At 42.8% G+C, this 17,843-nt stretch overlaps 1 protein-coding gene and 1 pseudogene across 1 annotated transcript; one reads left to right on the top strand and one right to left on the bottom strand.

Moving 5' to 3' along the window:
- The first annotated feature begins 827 nt into the window (after positions 1-827).
- Positions 828-3,294, top strand: LOC117456380 (neurofilament light polypeptide-like; annotated as a pseudogene).
- A 5,648-nt stretch (positions 3,295-8,942) lies between these two features.
- Positions 8,943-13,704, bottom strand: nefma (neurofilament medium chain a). Its single transcript, XM_034096590.2, has 3 exons — positions 12,512-13,704; positions 11,585-11,709; positions 8,943-11,469 (listed from the first exon to the last, which is right to left on the bottom strand). The coding sequence occupies exons 1-3, from the start codon at positions 13,550-13,552 to the stop codon at positions 9,216-9,218; spliced, it is 3,420 nt and encodes a 1,139-aa protein (XP_033952481.1). The 5' UTR covers positions 13,553-13,704; the 3' UTR covers positions 8,943-9,215.
- Between the last annotated feature and the right edge of the window lie 4,139 nt (positions 13,705-17,843).

Below are 17,843 nucleotides of genomic sequence, written 5' to 3'. Positions count from 1 at the left end.
TGTGGGCCGCCCGTCTGGTGGCCAGGGTATTGATCTGCCATCAATTTCTGCGCTTCACTCTAATCTCCGGTACTCCGTTCAATGTGAAAAACGATTACTAATGTTGGAGGTGATGCAGCAAAAACAGCTTCATTGGTGCTTTGTGTGTGTTTTAAATTCTATAAAATGATCAAAGCTTTCTTTAGGTGCAGCTGCACTGTAGCTGCACCTATTGCAGTTTGTGTGATTAGTTAAGTGGCCATTATTCCACTCTGCACTTATTTCCTGGCCAAAAATAGATGAGATATAGTAAATATCAAGGTAGTCGTGATTTATCTTGTTGTAGCATTATCACATTTTGTATTTGCATTATCATATTTCTCTATTTCAAGTAAATGTGCTGCATTTCAAATCTGACTCAGTAAAAGTACAAAAATAGACTTAAAGTGAAATATTTTAAAGTATCCATAAGCAGACCATAACATATTATTAGATTCTTATTATTGATGCATCAATGTGTTCAGCCCTATTTTGTCACAGCTGGTAAAGTCTGAGCGTATTTGAAATGCTTTTATGCTGCAAGGAGGCATAAGGGGTGAGGGGTGTATGGCTCTCAGCGTCTTTCACAACCTTCGCCGGCTCCTTATATATCTGAGGCTCTGTCATTAACAAGGCAGGTCCAAGCTGTTTTGTTTCGTCCACTTCCCTCATTGATCCTCTCTCTTTTCTCTCTGCTGCAGTGTAAGCCTATCGAGACTGCATTGTCAGAGCTTGGGGAAAGCGCTTGCGTCAAATCTCACCGTCCTGCTATAAAAGCACGGACCGCAGCAGCAGAGAGCAGTGGAGCTTAAACCTGAGCCCTACAAACACCTCCACACACACTCACACACACAGAGAGGAGAGGGAGAGCAGCCTGTCCTCCCACAACCCCACAATGAGTAGCATCGGATATGACCCCTACTACACCGCCTCGCCGTACAGGCGCTGGTATGCCGAGGCTCCCCCTCGCGTGGCGGTGACCAGAGGGAGGACGCACTCCGTCTACTCCTCCCATGCTTCCCCTCTGTCCTCCTCCCGGGTGCAGTACTCCTCTCCCGGACGGAAGCTGCTCTCCTCCTCCTCCAGAGCCTCCTCTGTGGAGCTGGAGCTCAGCCAGGCCACCCAGATCAGCTCCGAGTTCCGCACCGTACGCACCAAAGAGCGCGGCCAGCTGCAGGACCTCAACGACCGCTTCGCCGGCTTCATTGAGAGGGTGCATGAGCTGGAGCAGCAGAACCGTGCTCTGGAGTCAGAGCTGCTGCTGCTGAGGCAGAAGCACAACGAGCCGTCTCGCCTGAGAGCGCTGTACGAGCAGGAGGCCCGGTCCCTGAGGGCCGCCGTGGACGAGGCCAGGGCAGAACAACAGTCCGTCCTGGGACAGAGGGAGCGGCTGGAGCAAACCCTGAGCCTTGCAGAGTCAATATGAAGAGGAGATGATGGGTCGAGAAGAGGCCGAGGGCAGGATGATGGACGCCCGCCGTGAAGCCGACCAGGCCACCTTGACTAAGGCCGAAATGGAAAAGAGAGTTGAAAGTCTGCTAGGAGAGCTGGCCTTCCTCAAGAGGATTAATGAAGGGGAGGTGGTGGAGCTCCAGGCCCAGGTCCAGATGAGTGTCCAGGTGGCAGTAGAGTCTGAGACCGCCACTCCAGACCTCTCTGGGGCTCTCAGGGACATCCGGTCCCAGTATGAAAAGCTGGCATCGAGGAACATGCAGACAGCAGAGGAGTGGTTCAGAGGCAAGGTGGGCTCCATGACCGAAACCGTGGCCCAGCACAGCGACGCCATGAGGAGCTCCAAAGACGAAGCAGGAGAGTACCGCCGCCAGCTCCAGGCCCGCCTGCTCGATATCGATGCCTGCAGAGGCATCAACGAATCCCTAGAGAAGCAGCTCAACGAGACGCAGGAGAAGCAGAGCGCTGAGATAGACGCCATGCACGTCAGTAGTGGTTACAGATATCGTGATGTGTTATTAATTACATACAGCTTCTGATTTTAGGAGTTCTGTATAACTTAAGTGTTCAATATCATGTTATATAATGTGTTTGTCTTTTATTTAGGAGACCATTGCAGAGTTGGAGAGTGAGCAGAGGGGCACCAAACAGGAGATGGTACGCTACATGAAGGATTACCAGGACCTGCTGAATGTCAAGATGGCTCTGGACATTGAGATTGCCGCATACAGGTGAGAGTCATTCTGGGAAATAAAGCTTTACATTGTGAAAGTGGTACGGGATTATGGGGAGATAAAAGGTTTTCATAGATGTGTAGTTCATTCAAAAGGTAATTGAAGGTCAAAGTATTTGTTAACTCTCCGATAAAAGTAACCGCATAAACATCTGGATAAAGTCTAATTCAAACAGCTAAGCTAAAGCATTTCTCATGCTTGTTTTTATTTGGTTAGATTAGTTAATGTCATTAAGTGAATGGCAAAACTAAATGTAAAATTGATTCAAACTTTTTTTTTCGAAAATATGTTTATTTTGTTACACATTCTGCAAAAAGGCACTGCTCAAAGATGTATTATTACAAATGTGTACTTTTCACACTTGATATCACACACTGCATGTTGCATGTTTATGAATGGCCACTATGACTTTTCTGTCTATTTCCCAACCTCTACAGGAAGCTTCTGGAAGGGGAGGAGTCTCGCTTCAGTGGGGGCGTGTCCTCTCTGTACAGCCACAGTTTCTCAGCGCCCTCCTACTCCCGGCCCCTCCTCTCCAGCGTGAGCTCCGGCACCTCCTACATGATGACATCACGCCTGCTCAGCTCCAGCCTCAGCACCACCGAGGGAATCATCTTCGCCAGCCACGCCCAGCAAGCAGAGGCCAGCCCACCTGGGGAGGAAGAGGAGGTGAAGGAGAAAGAGGGAGATAAGGAGAAAGAATGAAGAAGGGGCTAAGGGAGATGAAAAGGCAGAGGGTTAGTGCATTGTTTTCTTTTTACAATGTTTAATTGTTCAATTAACCTCAATATGTTAAATAATAATACAATGATCCTCTTTTAATACAGGTGGTGATGAGGAAGAGCAAAAGGAAGAGGTGACCGAGGCAGCTGAAGATGACGGGGAAAATGAGGACAAGAAGAAGGACAGAAAGCTGAGGTCAAGGAGGAAGCTCAAGAGGAGGGTAAAAACAGAAGCAGAGGACAAAGATGGGGATGCAAAAGAAGAAGAGAAAGACAAGGAAGGAGAGGTGAAGAAAGTGAACAGACGGAAGATAAGTGGACGCCAAGAAAGACGACAAGAAAGACGACAATCCTGGCTCCAAAAGTAGATGACAAAACCTGACGCCAAAAAGGAGAAAGAGGCCAAATCCGAAGCTGCAGAAGAAAAAGCACAAAGGGTAAAAGTAGCAGTAGCCTCAGCAAACTTCAATCAAGACCTTCCTTTTAGCTTGACAACCAGTAGAGGCATCTATGCTATGCTCTCCAGTCTGCTTTTGGTGCCCAATAAAACAGTCTGATAAGCCATTGACAGCATTAAATCAAGGTAAACTGCTTGCCAAAATCCAGAGTATGCCATAATGATCTGTGTCTCACTGTGTATTGCTGAAATGCCAATTGAGCGTGTATGTTTTTGGTGTTTAAATAAACACCTCTTAAAGCCATGTGTGTCATCGATTTGAGTGAATCATAAGAAGTCCTGTTGAGTACTTATATTGATAATGTTGTCACTAATTAGATGTTTCCCATTCAGCAGATTAGAAACAATTGACAGTGACTCATTATACTAACACATATATAGGCCAAACATTTTCTATGACTGAAATGACCCCCCTCCCCGGGATAAAGGAAGACAAATGTCGAAGAACAACATTATTTGACACTTCTCATAAAATACAGTATAACCTAAAAACATATATTGATAAGTAACACGTAAAACTATATGATATTTCCTACCACCCCCACTTTTAGTATTTGTTTTCCCCTTTACAAGGACATAAAAAGCCTGTTAATGTACACTCCCATAATGCTTTGGCTTGGTTTGTAAACAGGAAGTAAAGTGTTGCCCTGTACTGTGAGATTTGGGGTAAACAACTTGAACAGTTTGTGTAACGTTCAAAGGCAATACAACTAGAAATAATGCAAAGCGTATACGTGTTAATGATTTACTTTAATATAACTCCGAAAAGTGTTTTTAAGTAGCCTACCTCCATGAGATGTGCGTCCTGAGCTGCTGTGCCAACTGCTTTCTCTTTTGGTATGCAGGTCAAATCTCCGTTTTTTTCTTTAAACATGCAGAGATTCAATGGCAATACAACCTGAATGTATCACAATAAGGGTTTAGCTGCTACAGTATAACTGCAGTACTTTGGTAGCCTATGTCATGAACTGTAGCTCATGTTAGCTAATTAGCTAATGTTAAGCTGAAGTTAGTGAGGGGTTGGATATTCGACACACATTCACTGTCTTTACCAGTTGTTTATCTTTGTGATCAAACTCTCTGCTAATGAGAGTTATTCAAGAAATATATGATATGTATCTTAAGTGGCACCCCTTTTTTTAGAATAACTAATGTGTCATGAATTGATTTTAAAAGTATATTTCAATAGAAGATATTTTCCTTTTTTTACCCCAATAGCTTTCTTGTCATGTGACCCATTGACATGGTCCATACACATATTAGTAGCCTTCTACACAGTAAACAACACCCTTGCAAGTTAGTTACACCCCTTAATATTGGATGTAAAGGAGTGTTTTATTTTATATTATTTGTTTTATGAAACTTCTGCTGTTCATTAAAAGGTCTTGCTTTTCTCCCAGTGGCTCTAGATTAATGCAATTGTAATACACTGGATGAGAAGGACATATTTATGTTAATGCAATATAGATTTTTTTTAATAGCTGCCATGTCATTTTAACCTAATGACTCCAAATCAATTCATCATAGAGTGGGTGCAGGGATGACGTATTTACCCTGGAAGTAAGCTGCCCATGGGTTCCCTCGACAAAAAAGCAATGGGAATCTCTCCATAGGATTTGGAAAATAGCGCGAAATAAGGTCTGTGGAAAACGAACCTGTTTGATAAATGCAAGTTTTGTTCAGCCGGATAATTTCCACATGTCTACCCTACTTTTATAATATTTTAATCATAAATCTAATCGCCAGAAGCGAAATGCTAACGTTATGCTATAAACTAACTACAGCCGAGTACAGCAGGGTTGCACGACTTCAACGTCACGCCAACTTAAGATCCATATTAAAAAATACAGATTCTAAATTGTACAAGTTGAAGCGTTGTTTTAACAGTTTGCAGGAGCAGGTACTTGCTTTCAAGCAGAACAGGGGCAAACAAACTTAGAGCAAGTGTTTACGTGTTCGGCGTAATGACGTACAACGTCCTCGACAGGTTCTGTAGTCCTATTCAGCCACTTGTTAACAACCATCGTTTTTCAGACACGTAAACTCTTCAAAAATCACCAGTGGGGTCACTGCTGATGTATTTAATGTCGTAGAACAAAACGTGATCCGTTTCTTAAATGTGTGTCAACCACAGACCTTATTTCCAGCTATTTTCCGAAATCCTATGGAGAAATCCCATTGGCTCTGAGACGAGGGAACCGAAAGTGGTAAAATGCTAACTCACTTCCGGGTATTAGGACTCGTCACTGCACGACTGGACCTGCATGGGACCTTATTTCGGAAAAATTATGTATTGAAGTCAATGGAGAGAGAAAGATTATCTTTCGATCCCGTTTGAATTGTGCCACGAATTATGATGTTTGCCAATTTAAAAGATAATTTTGCAAGTAAAAAAAATAAAATGTGTCGTAAAACTGTGAAGTAACAAATTGTTTTGTGTGAAACGGTCAATGATGAACTCAGAAGTTTTAATAGATGGAAAACCACTATTATGGAAAGTCTCCTGAGAAAAGGAATTATTTTCATGAATGATTTACTAGATAGCACAGGTAATTTAATTTCATATCAGTGGTTTTTGCTGTATGTATGGTCAGATATGTGATTTCCTTCACTTTAACCAGCTGCTTTCAGCTATTCCAACTAACTGGAAACGTAAATTAAAAAAGATGTAAACCGATGTACATCTCTGGTCTTGCACAACAACATACGTCACCAAGATGGCCGTCACTACTGTCTTGCTAAACAAGGGATTGACTACCCTCACTATCTATCACCACAATGAAACACGTCAAGAAGAATGTCATGCAAAGCTGCCTGCCTTCCTTTGATTCTCTCTGAACTGCCTGATCTTTTTAATGTTTAATGTCAACCATTTGTGCAGATAGCATGAAGTACAAAAGATCGCCGATGCTAATGTAGCGTTAGCATTTCTCCCCCGGGCTTAAATGGTGTATTATAGAATGATCACACCGGTCTGACAGTACTCTTCAAAGGGTTCACGAGATATGACTACTACTCTTACTGTTTAACATTTTGGGTTACTTAATGTAACTTCATGTTAAGGCTAATAAAAATGACAAGGCTAAGGCTGTAATACTAACTAACGTGCTTGCTACTAGCTAGGTAGCTAACTTGATCCAGCAACTCCTGGTCCTTTCATCAGACGGCAAGCGAAAGAACGAGCAAGACCCATTGCTGGTATGATAACAACCTGGTACTAAGCACACAGGCATCTTGTTAAAGTTATTTTATCTTAGCTATCTCTTATATTTAGCGGAGGAAAACAATTGTGACATCAGTTATGACATCACTTACGCGACTCTGGGATTTGTAGTCTTTCTAGTTGCGTATTTTTCATAGTCTTATATTTCAACAGTTTTACGACAAACTGTGACTTTTTTGACATGGAAATTATTTTTTAAGATTGACAAACATCATATGTGTAATTCGTGGCACAATTAAAACGGGATTGAAAGATAAGTTTTCTCTCTCCATTGACTTCAATACATAATTTTTCCGAAATAAGGTCCCATGGACCGGAAGTATGGGCGTGACTTCGCCACTCTATTGTAATACTACGGTGGGCAAAGAGGACACATCTGTTTTTATTGGATTTTAGGGCATTTTCAATTACATATGGATGTTTTGCTTCTGGACATTCTGCAGTGTATTCATTTAAAACTCTTGTATGTTTTCATATCAGGTGACACTTGACAAGTAGGACAGACCTCTTTTATTAGATGTTATTCCTCTATCTTTTTTTACATGCATATTCTTATGAAAATGCAGCTGTTCTGTATCAAAAAGTTATATTTTCTTTTCATAACTTCCATGTAATGTGAATGAATGACTCCAAATCCATGCATCATTATAGCAAACTTGGACAAGTAATAGGACACACCTCTTGTATTGAATTTATATTGCTATATTCCATGCCATTTTTCTGGATGGACAGATGCTCTGTTCTTTTTCTCCTTTGGTAAATGTAGATTGTCTTCAGCAGCAGGCCTCAGCATGCTGTAAAGCACTGTTGGTGGGTTTAAACAAAAATAAATTACACTTTAGACACTGATTAAGTGTTATTTCACTGCACCCAGCCTATCAGTGGTAACATTGCCATGAATAACAGCAGTCCAACTTCAAGCTGAAAAAACCCATTAGCCATAAGAAATGAATATGCAGTCAAATATCACACTATCAAATCAAGTATCCCCTAAACATGTCATGATGATAAATGACAATATAAAGCAATATCCTGGAACGGCAGTAGATCAGATGTGTTAAATCCTCGATTGATAATCTTTTTTAATCAAATAACATTATTAGTAAATGTGTTCAAAACTGCAAATAATCAGACCAAAATAGTTTTATGATCAAAAGCAGCACTTACATTTCAATAATATATTATGAATATATGAACATTAAAATGTTATTTGTTAAGTTATCTACCAAGGATGTTACTTATATAATTTAATTTAATTATTTAGTGAATTTCCTTTTAAGTTATTGCCGTTGAGCATTTTCAAGAAATGTAGGTGTGTATATCATTTTTGGAATGTTTGATGAGGTTTGAGTGACCATGCTATAAAGATTGGATTAGTTTAGTTACTGTTAAGGAAGATGTTTTTTCAGGTTTTACAATGGTTTCAAATGTTGTATGTAGTTGGCTTGGTTTTGTGGTCAGCTTGTTTTTGTTTGTTTTGGGTGGGGGGGTTATATTACCTTTTAGTATTTAATAATCGTCATTTCCATAGTTTGCTATCATTCATATTCTGTCATTGAGTTTTATTTTAATTGCACAAATTGACCACATTGGAATATATATGTTTTTTAACTTAAAGCCATTAATTAAATAATCAAACATTTATTTTAAAGTTGTTATACTTTCAACTACCTAATGTAACTCCTCTTGTGTAATGTGAGAACATACAACTGCTAACATACACAGATACATAAAATGAACAGACACAGTCTTTTTAGTTTTTTCTTCATTATGACATTTATTAAGCAAATGCTGAAATCGTTCATGATGAGTAAAGTCATGGGATTGCAAACAGTAGCACCTCATTTATTTCTGTATTTAAATTCAAGTCCATCCTATGCATACAAGAACGCATGAAAATGCACATTTACAGTTATATCTTTTTCAATTGCACTCAGTGAAACATAACAGACACTGATAGAAAGCGTGTTTAAGGCTAAGGAGTTTCTTCATGTTTGTTCAACTGCTTCAGTTACTGGATGTTTACGGTCATGTGTTTATCATACCGCTGCCTGTCTCTCTCTTCTCTGTACGTTGTGTTGTTAGTTTCGTTTTGGCTCAGTCACGTGTCAAGTAAGGCGTCGTCAGTAGAACATAACGTCATAAAAACTCAACTTCAATTATACATCTCACTCTCCAACCCACGTTACATTTATTTCTTTTACATATTTACTCTTTTTACAGTGTATTTACCATACATACAGATAAGGAAGTGAAGTACTCCCCCCTCTCCTGAGCTATTGCATGCAGAGACCCCCCTCCTCCCTCCCTCCCTCCCTCCATGAGCTCGCCTCGTGAACTGCAGAAAGAAAGAAAAAGAGGATAACATGTCTCAGTCGCTTGCTACTGACTGCAGCAAAGCCCGTTTAAAGCGGTCACTCAACATGCATTTTTGAAATTCGTAGCATTTAAGGTTTGGCTTCTCTCTATGATTTGTTTTGTATGTTCGAGAGTTGTTATCTTTATTACATCGCTCTAGCTGTATGGTTTTTCTTTGTTATGTTAGTTTGGGTTGATTGCTTGTCATCTCCACTTGCCCATCTCCGCAAGATCGCCGGTCAGGAATACGCTTATTCGCCCTCTGTCACCTGCTTGATGGACAGGGAGGAGTGCTTCTCTGTCTTCTTGGTGGACACCAGCACCTCCTCTTTCACCTCCTCCACCTCGTCCTTCACTGTCTCGGTCACAGTGACAGATTTGGTGACGCGCTTGGATCCATCCTCTCCAGTGGTGATCGTCTCCACGGTTTTGGTGATCACTACTTTTTGGCTACCGTCCTCTTTGACCGTACTCTCGTCAACGCCGTTAGAGACCACGTCGGTTTCTTTCTCCTCGTCCTTCCTCTCCTCTGAGCTGCTCTTGTCTTCATCGCCATTCATGGCAACATCCTTCTTTTCAACATTCTCTGTTAGGTCGCTCTTTTTCTCTGATTTCTCTTCAGCGGCTTTAGGGGTCTCGGGCAGGGGGGTCTTTGGGGATTTAGCTTGAGGAGATTCAGGTTTTGGAGATTCCGACTTGGGAGACTCTGCTTTTGGGGAGCTTGGTTTTGAGGATTCAGGCTTCAGAGATGTAGGCTTGGGAATTTCAGATTTAAGGGACTCAGGTTTTGGAGATTCCGACTTAGGAGATTCAGACTTTGGGGATCCAAGTTTAGGAGATTCAGACTTTGGGGATCCAAGTTTAGGAGATTCAGACTTTGGGGATCCAAGTTTAGGGGACTCAGACTTTGGGGATCCAAATTTAGGGGACTCAGACTTTGGGGATCCAAGTTTAGGGGACTCAGACTTTGGGGATCCAAGTTTAGGGGACTCAGACTTTGGGGATCCAAGTTTAGGAGATTCAGACTTTGGGGATTCAAGTTTAGGGGTCTCAGACTTTGGGGATCCAAGTTTAGGAGATTCAGACTTTGGGGATCCAAGTTTAGGGGTCTCAGACTTTGGGGATCCAAGTTTAGGGGACTCAGACTTTGGGGATCCAAGTTTAGGGGTCTCAGACTTTGGGGATCCAAGTTTAGGAGATTCAGACTTTGGGGATCCAAGTTTAGGAGATTCAGACTTTGGGGATCCGAGTTTAGGGGTCTCAGACTTTGGGGATCCAAGTTTAGGGGTCTCAGACTTTGGGGATCCAAGTTTAGGGGTCTCAGACTTTGGGGATCCAAGTTTAGGAGATTCAGACTTTGGGGATCCAAGTTTAGGAGATTCAGACTTTGGGGATCCAAGTTTAGGGGTCTCAGACTTTGGGGATCCAAGTTTAGGGGTCTCAGACTTTGGGGATCCAAGTTTAGGGGTCTCAGACTTTGGGGATCCAAGTTTAGGGCTCTCAGACTTTGGGGATCCAAGTTTAGGGGTCTCAGACTTTGGGGATCCAAGTTTAGGGGTCTCAGACTTTGGGGATCCAAGTTTAGGGGTCTCAGACTTTGGGGATCCAAGTTTAGGAGATTCAGACTTTGGTGAATCAGGTTTTGATGCCTCAGTTTTGGCTGCCTCTTCTTTCTTGGACTCGGGCTTTGCAGATTCTGTTTTTGAAGCGTCTGTCTTGGCTACAACTTCTTCCTCTTTTTTGCTATCTTCCTTTGTGGTTTTCTCAGCATCCTCTTTATCCTCTTTCTCGTCTACGCTCTTGGAGGCTTTGTCACTGCCGGCATCTTCGTCCTGTTCTCCATCTTCCTCATCGGCACCAGCTTCCTCTTCTCCTCCGCTGCCTTCTTTGTCTCCGGCCTTCTCTTGGTCAGGAGAGGCTTTAGACTCGGGCGCTTTGGAGCAGAGCACTGTCTCCTCAATTTCCTCCTCATCCTCTCCTCCATCGTCTCCTTCTACTTCATCACCTCCCTCTGCATCATCCCCCTTTTCTCCTTCATCTTCCCCCTCACCATCTTCTTCCTTCTCTTCTTCTTCACCTCCCTCTCCTTCCCCATCCTCATCTTTTCCATCATCCTCTTCTTCTTCTTCCTCCTTAGCAGGTGCGCTAGAGCTAACTTTGGCTTTGGTGGCGGCTACAACTTCCTCCTCAACGTCTTCCCCCTCCCCCTCTTGCTTATCACCCTCTTCTTCCTCTCCCTCACCTCCCTCTTCCCCCTCCTCTTCTTCTCCCTCGTCTCCTCCACCTCCGAGTGTAGCGGACAGCTCTTGTGCTATCTCTGCCAGGGCTTCGTCAAGCTCAGTCGCCTCATCTTCCACCCTCGTCTCCTCGATGATCTCCTCCACAAACTTGTGTTGCACCCTAAGCTTGGGAGCGTCGGATTTAGACTTAAAGACTTTAGTGGGGGTGACCGCCTGGCGATAGGGGAAAGTGCTGAAGTGAGTCTCCTCGCCCTCTAGGAGTTTCCTGGGAAGAAACAGATTTGTACAAAATTATGTCAAATGACATTAAATTGTATAACATTACATTAAATAAAGTTGTTCTACTACTTTGTACATGTTAAATGCATGTCCGTATATACCTGTATGCAGCAATCTCAATGTCCAATGCCATCTTGACATTGAGCAGGTCCTGGTACTCGCGCAGGTGACGTGCCATCTCCCATTTGGTGCTCTTGAGCTCATTATCCAGCTGGTGAATTGTCTCCTGAGGACAAACAGAGCAGACCCAACCCAAGGTTGATGAAGTACAAACAATGACTTGCAGAGCGTCCATTTTTCAGATTCATTAATGCAGCTTTAAATATCATAATTAATTATTCATGGAACTATTCGATTTTTTTCTAAAAACATTTATCAAAACTGTTAATTTAGCCCCAATTGTTATCTGTGCACATGTTTGTGTACACTTTGTACACTGCACCAACAACGGTTGCTTTGATACATTATGCCGCAATACAGTATTCTAGAGATGTTAAATGCCTATTTTTCAAGTACATCCTCCATACGTATTGTTAATACACCCCACCCCTGCCCTTAAAGGAGGAGATGTAAGGACAGAGCCAATGAAAGCATCGATCCATGCCTCTGCCCTGACTCAGCATTACAGAGAGAGAGAGAGAGATAGGGAGAGAGCGGGGGCTTGTCTGCTGCAGTGTCTCCCCTTAACCATTTCCTGGCACGAGACGGATTTTGTTAGAAAGTATGAGCTCATACTGTAGCAATCATTACGCAGCAGGAAAATGTGACACACAAGCACATAAACACGATATAGAAAATGATCAAAAACGATCCTTTTTATCAAGTTTGCTACTCTTAAATACCTTGAATAAAAACTGCGTCAATAAGCTATACACAATATTAAATATGAATAATAATCCATCATAGATTGCAACCACATTTTTTAAGTTTATCGCACATAAATAAACAAAATAAGTTGCATATGTACAGAAAAGCATATTTCAACGGTGCGTTCCGCCTTTACGGACGGCTCTGTGGCTGTTTCCTACCTGAAGGCTGGACAGATCGCTGCTGTGGCGGTCCTCGATTTCATTCAGCTGCCTCTCCAGAGATTCTCTTGTCCTGCGGATGGCTTCTAACTCCACCGTCTTGGACTGGAGCTGGCGGCGGTAGTCTGATATCTCATCACGGGCCGTCTTTATGGCATCCTTGTTCTGATCTGCAGCCTCGGTGAGCTTGGAGTAGCGGCACATGAACAAGTTCTCCACCTGCTGCAGGTTCTGGTTGGAGTGACCCTCCAGCTCGCAACGGATCTCCCGCAGAGCCTCGGTGATGTCCGTCTTCTGCAGATCCTTCCTCTCCACGGTCACCTGAGACTCCTCGATCTGGGCGATCAGCTCGTTCACCTCTTCCTCGTGGTTGTTGCGGATGAAGGCGATCTCATCCTGCAGAGATTGAACTTTTTTATCCAACTCTGACTTCACCAACTCCGACTCGCTCATGTCCTTCCTCAGGACGCGGATAATGGCTTCGGTCTCCTCCCGGATGCGAGCCTCTTCGTCATAGCGGTCCCTCAGCCGCTGGATGTCCTCCTCGACGTGGTCGGTGTCGAGCTGGATCTGCGTCTTGTCGTGGTGAATCTGCTCCAGCATGGACCGCAGATCCTGCAGCTCCTGGTCGTAGTGATCGCCCAGCTGGGAGCGGGACACCTGCTTCTGGCGCAGCGCCTGGATCTCGTCCTCGATCTGCTTGTTCTGCTGCTCCAGGTAGTGCACCTTGTCGATGTAAACAACGAAACGGTCGTTGAGCCCTTGAAGTTGCTCCTTCTCATTGGATCGCTTGAAGTCTCCGTTCATCATGGAGGTCTGGTAGTCACCGCTATCTGCGGAGCTGTAGGCTCGGGACACCGGCATATTCTCGCTCCTCTTGTAGGACGTGGTCATAGTGGAGCCGGGGCTTGCCCGGGACCAGGACTGGGAGCGGAACCCGCTGGAGGGGGAGCTGCCGGATCGGCTGTAGCCGTAGCCGGTCGTCCTAGTATCCATAATTCTCCTGAAGGTGCTCCCTGAAGTGTCCACCGTGTAACTCATTCGGTGATGTGCGGCGGGGATGAAGAGTGCAGGAGGTGAAGGCGGGTGTATGTGGTATGCGTGTGTGTGCAGGTGAGGGGTGTATGGCTCTCAGCGTCTTTCTCAACCTTCGCCTGCTCCTTATATATCTGAGGCTCTGTCATTAACAAGGCAGGTCCAAGCTGTTTTGTTTCGTCCACTGATGGAAGGGAGGGGAGGGGCCGTCCCCCTCAAGCGGTCTGCGAATGGTTCGGGCCCCCGTTCATTCTGAACCACGTGGGCTGTGGGACCTGTGTGGGAGTCTGATTTAAAGACAAACCGTACCCTTAAGTTAATAATGCACCCAATGTTTCAAAGGTAAAACATTCAGAAATCTCCCCCAAAAATCTGTTTCATTATTTAATTAATCAAGATATGCATTTTAACGAGTCTTTGCTTTTATTTCAGCATGGACAGCGAACAGCTACTTATTTTCTATATAAAAAAGACTTTCTCTGTTGAAATGACAGCAATATTGAAGCGAACAATGAATGCATGGATTTTAACAGACAGTTTTTCTGTGTATCTGCTGAATATTGCTGACTAAGGACTGTTGAGCCATGCTCGCCTTGTCACTTAAACTTGAGTATACACCAGCTCGATCGTGTGTCTGTCTTTTCCATTAGAAGTGTTGTAGTTGTGGTTGTGGTTGCAGGACTTGTGTAGCCTAATTTTAATAAAATAAAATAAGTGTGTAATAGTGCACACATGTTATACAGCATTCAAAAGTGATGAAAGAGACATAACTTATTTCTGTCTGGTATACAGATCTTACAACTTACACATTTATTTATTTTCAATTCAAAATAACTTAAATCCATTCATTGATTCTTGAATTGACCCTTTCATGTTTAGAAACTAATTTAAATAGCTATTTATTAATTTTCTTGCCACATCAAAGGTCAAACATTTGTCCGACAGCCTTACGAGAAGACATGGCACATGTGGGTGCTTTAATGTGAAGATCCTTGTAATACATTGGATATGTTCTAATATATTCATATGGGAGGGGCCGTTATTGTACAGTGGATATAGCTTTACTGGGTAAGTGTTAACATTTCTACTTGCACAAGCTTTCGTTGTAGAATCCTGACTCTTGTAGTTGCAAAGCCACGTGGGAATTGTGGTTTTTCCGTTCATTTGCTGAGACGCAGTGAAGCATCGGTGTGGGCCGCCCGTCTGGTGGCCAGAGTATTGATCTGCCATCAATTTCTGCGCTTCACTCGAATCTCCGGTCACTCCGTTCAATGTGAAAAACGATTACTAATTGTTGGAGGTGATGCAGCAAAAACAGCTTCATTGGTGCTTTGTGTGTGTTTTAAATTCTATAAACATGATCAAATCTTTCTTTAGGTGCAGCTGCACTGTAGCTGCACCTATTGCAGTTTGTGTGATTAGTTAAGTGGCCATTATTCCACTCTGCACTTATTTCCTGGCCAAAAATAGATGAGATATAGTAAATATCAAGGTGTCACCTTCGCTAGTCGTGCTTTATCTTGTTGTAACATTATCACATTTTGTATTTGCATTATCATATTTCTCTATTTCAAGTAAATGTGCTGCATTTCAAATCTGACTCAGTAAAAGTACAAAAATTGACTTAAAGTGAAACATTTTAAAGTATCCATAAGCAGACCATAACATATATTATTAGATTCTTATTATTGATGCATCAATGTGTTCAGCCCTATTTTGTCACAGCTGGTAAAGTCTGAGCGTATTTGAAATGCTTTTATGCTGCAAGGAGGCGTAATCTATTGCCATACATTGTTATTTATTATGGAAGTATAAAGCAAAGATACATCATGTAAAAGTACCTCCAAATGTAACTGAAGTACAGCACTTGAGTAAAGGTACTTAGTTACTTCCCACCACTTGTTATGGAAAGTTACTAAGCATGTGAGTAGAGCATTTATTCTGCTTTTAATTTTGATTTAGACATCTATGTGATTGATCAACTGTCTCCATTTTCTTTTCCCCATCATTGGCTTTCCACTGTGAGCTTTAGTCTAACAGAGCTAATGCATCAAGCACGGCCAATTTTAGATCTTAGCTCCAGAGACAGAGAGAGAGAGAGAGAGATGGAGAGAGAGAGGAGAGGATGAGAGAGAGAGAGTGTGTAGCTAGAGAGGGTTAGAGAGGAGAGAGAGAGAAACAGAGGAATGAGAGAGAGAGAGAGAAAGAGATGAGAGAGAGAGAGAGAGAGAGAGAGAGAGAGAGAGAGAGAGAGAGAGAGAGAGACGGTCCCAATGACTTTCTCCTGTGTGTGCGTGTCTGCCTATTTTAAGCATTAATATATTTTATAAACGCTTACACTCCGGCAGCCGCACCCACCATCTCCTCGCCTGCTGACGTTGCACTATCCTTGACCACTGCTCGCTGACTTCCTCTGGGCAGCAGGTCTCTCTTCTCTTTTTTTAGACGCATATATTTAATTGTTTAACTCGAGGTGCTTTTGGATGCCCCTACGAGGGCGGCTGTGGTGTGATGTGCACGTCGGAGTGATGTGTGGGTTGGGCAAAAACTGGGGAGTCATTCAAATCAGTTCTGGGCCCCGGCACACTGCAGAAGGGTTGGAGCGTTTTCAAATGCACTGCAGCAGAAAGAGGCTCGAGTAGAAGCAGACGAGCCCATCCCAGTCACTGCCACCCAGCTTCAGACCCACAGAGAATGCATTCCCAATTCAATGAGGTCATGCCAGGGCATCTTTAGGTGACTTAGTGCAGGGATGCAAGGGCAGTTTGACCTTCTGTTCAGCTGATATACTGTTGACTGCCACTTAATAGCATCATTGCAATGTTAGCTGGATCATGAAGCATACGTGTGACAGATCAAGCACATGTTCCATAAGCAGGCATTGATAATCAACAGTCAGTACTCTCAAAACAGCTACATAGGATGTCAGTAATGCTGAGGGCATGGGTTCCCCCAGAAGTGTTCTAAATCATTTTTGGAATATTCTAATTTTCAAAACATTCTGGTGGACAAATATTAAAATTTCTATTTGTTTATTTGGCTAAAATCTAATATAATGCCTCTTTCTATTAGCTGAATAATTACCCATAATGTGCATTTCCATAGATTTTCTAAACTCCTAAATTCAGAGAAAAAAAGGAAGACATGACCTCAGTGTCACAGCTAGCAATGGACGTAAATAGCATTTCCTCCTATTTAAAGTGAGACTACATCACTGTTTCTAACCAGCAACCTCTGTGACCTTAAGTGACCCCTAGAGGACAACAGTAAATACTCCAACAAAGGTTGAAAAGAATCACAAACTGACTTAGTAATGTATCGGTGGTATACACAGGTGTAAGTGCAATTTGTTTTTGTTTGCTCAATCAAAGTTTTTGAATGAATAACTACCTATGTTAGAGAATTAGGGTGTGTGTCAAACAACTAACATGGCTGCCATCTGCACAACTGGCTCTTTTACATTAACAAATAACTATAAAACAACAATACTGTAGAATAACAAAATGAATGCCGTGAATAAACCGAAATACACGTGTCGAAGCGGTTCGCTGCTGATTACTACGCTGATTACTACGCTGATTACTACGCTGATTACTCCCGCCCCCGCGGAACGAATATTCGCTGCTTATTACTACCGAATATCCGGAGCCCGAAAAATGGTATTCGGACAGCCCTAGAGATTGTCATGCATCAGTGAAGAGGAGGAATAGACATAGAGAAAAGAAGCAGAACCTTAATTAAGATGTATGTTGGTGATGCTCAGCTGAGTGAAGCTAAAGGATGAATCATGGTCCAAATTGTGATACACACATGCAATGTTACTTCAATGTAAAAAAAAAAAAAGGTTTCCTGTACTGCAGCAGTATATTGACGTATTTAAACAAATGAGACATGGAGGAAAAGACAGAATCACCAATGTGTCTGCTACTTCAGCACCACGGACAGCGCTGTATAGATTTCTCATTACACTGCACAATTAGCCCACTGATGGTCGGGCCACGGATTCTAACTTGCATAAACTTCAGTCGGATCAATTAAATGGGCGGAATAGACTAATACAACCTCTTTGCACCTGCTCTCTCCTAAGGGACTGAGAGGTTAGCCAAGCAGGACTGTGCCGCTAACAGCTGAAGTTAACTAGCTCTCCTCGTGCAGATTTCAACACTGATTGGTTCTTTCAAATATAGCTGTATTTCCATGGAACATTGCAAAGTGTGTGTGTGTGTGTGTGTGTGTGTGTGTGTGTGTGTGTGTGTGTGTGTGTGTGTGTGTGTGTGTGTGTGTGTGTGTGTGTGTG

The sequence above is a fragment of the Pseudochaenichthys georgianus genome, chromosome 12 (genome assembly GCF_902827115.2).
Source record: "Pseudochaenichthys georgianus chromosome 12, fPseGeo1.2, whole genome shotgun sequence".
In the NCBI taxonomy this organism is placed as follows: Eukaryota; Metazoa; Chordata; class Actinopteri; order Perciformes; family Channichthyidae; genus Pseudochaenichthys; species Pseudochaenichthys georgianus.
This window is presented reverse-complemented; position numbering and strand designations above follow the sequence as displayed.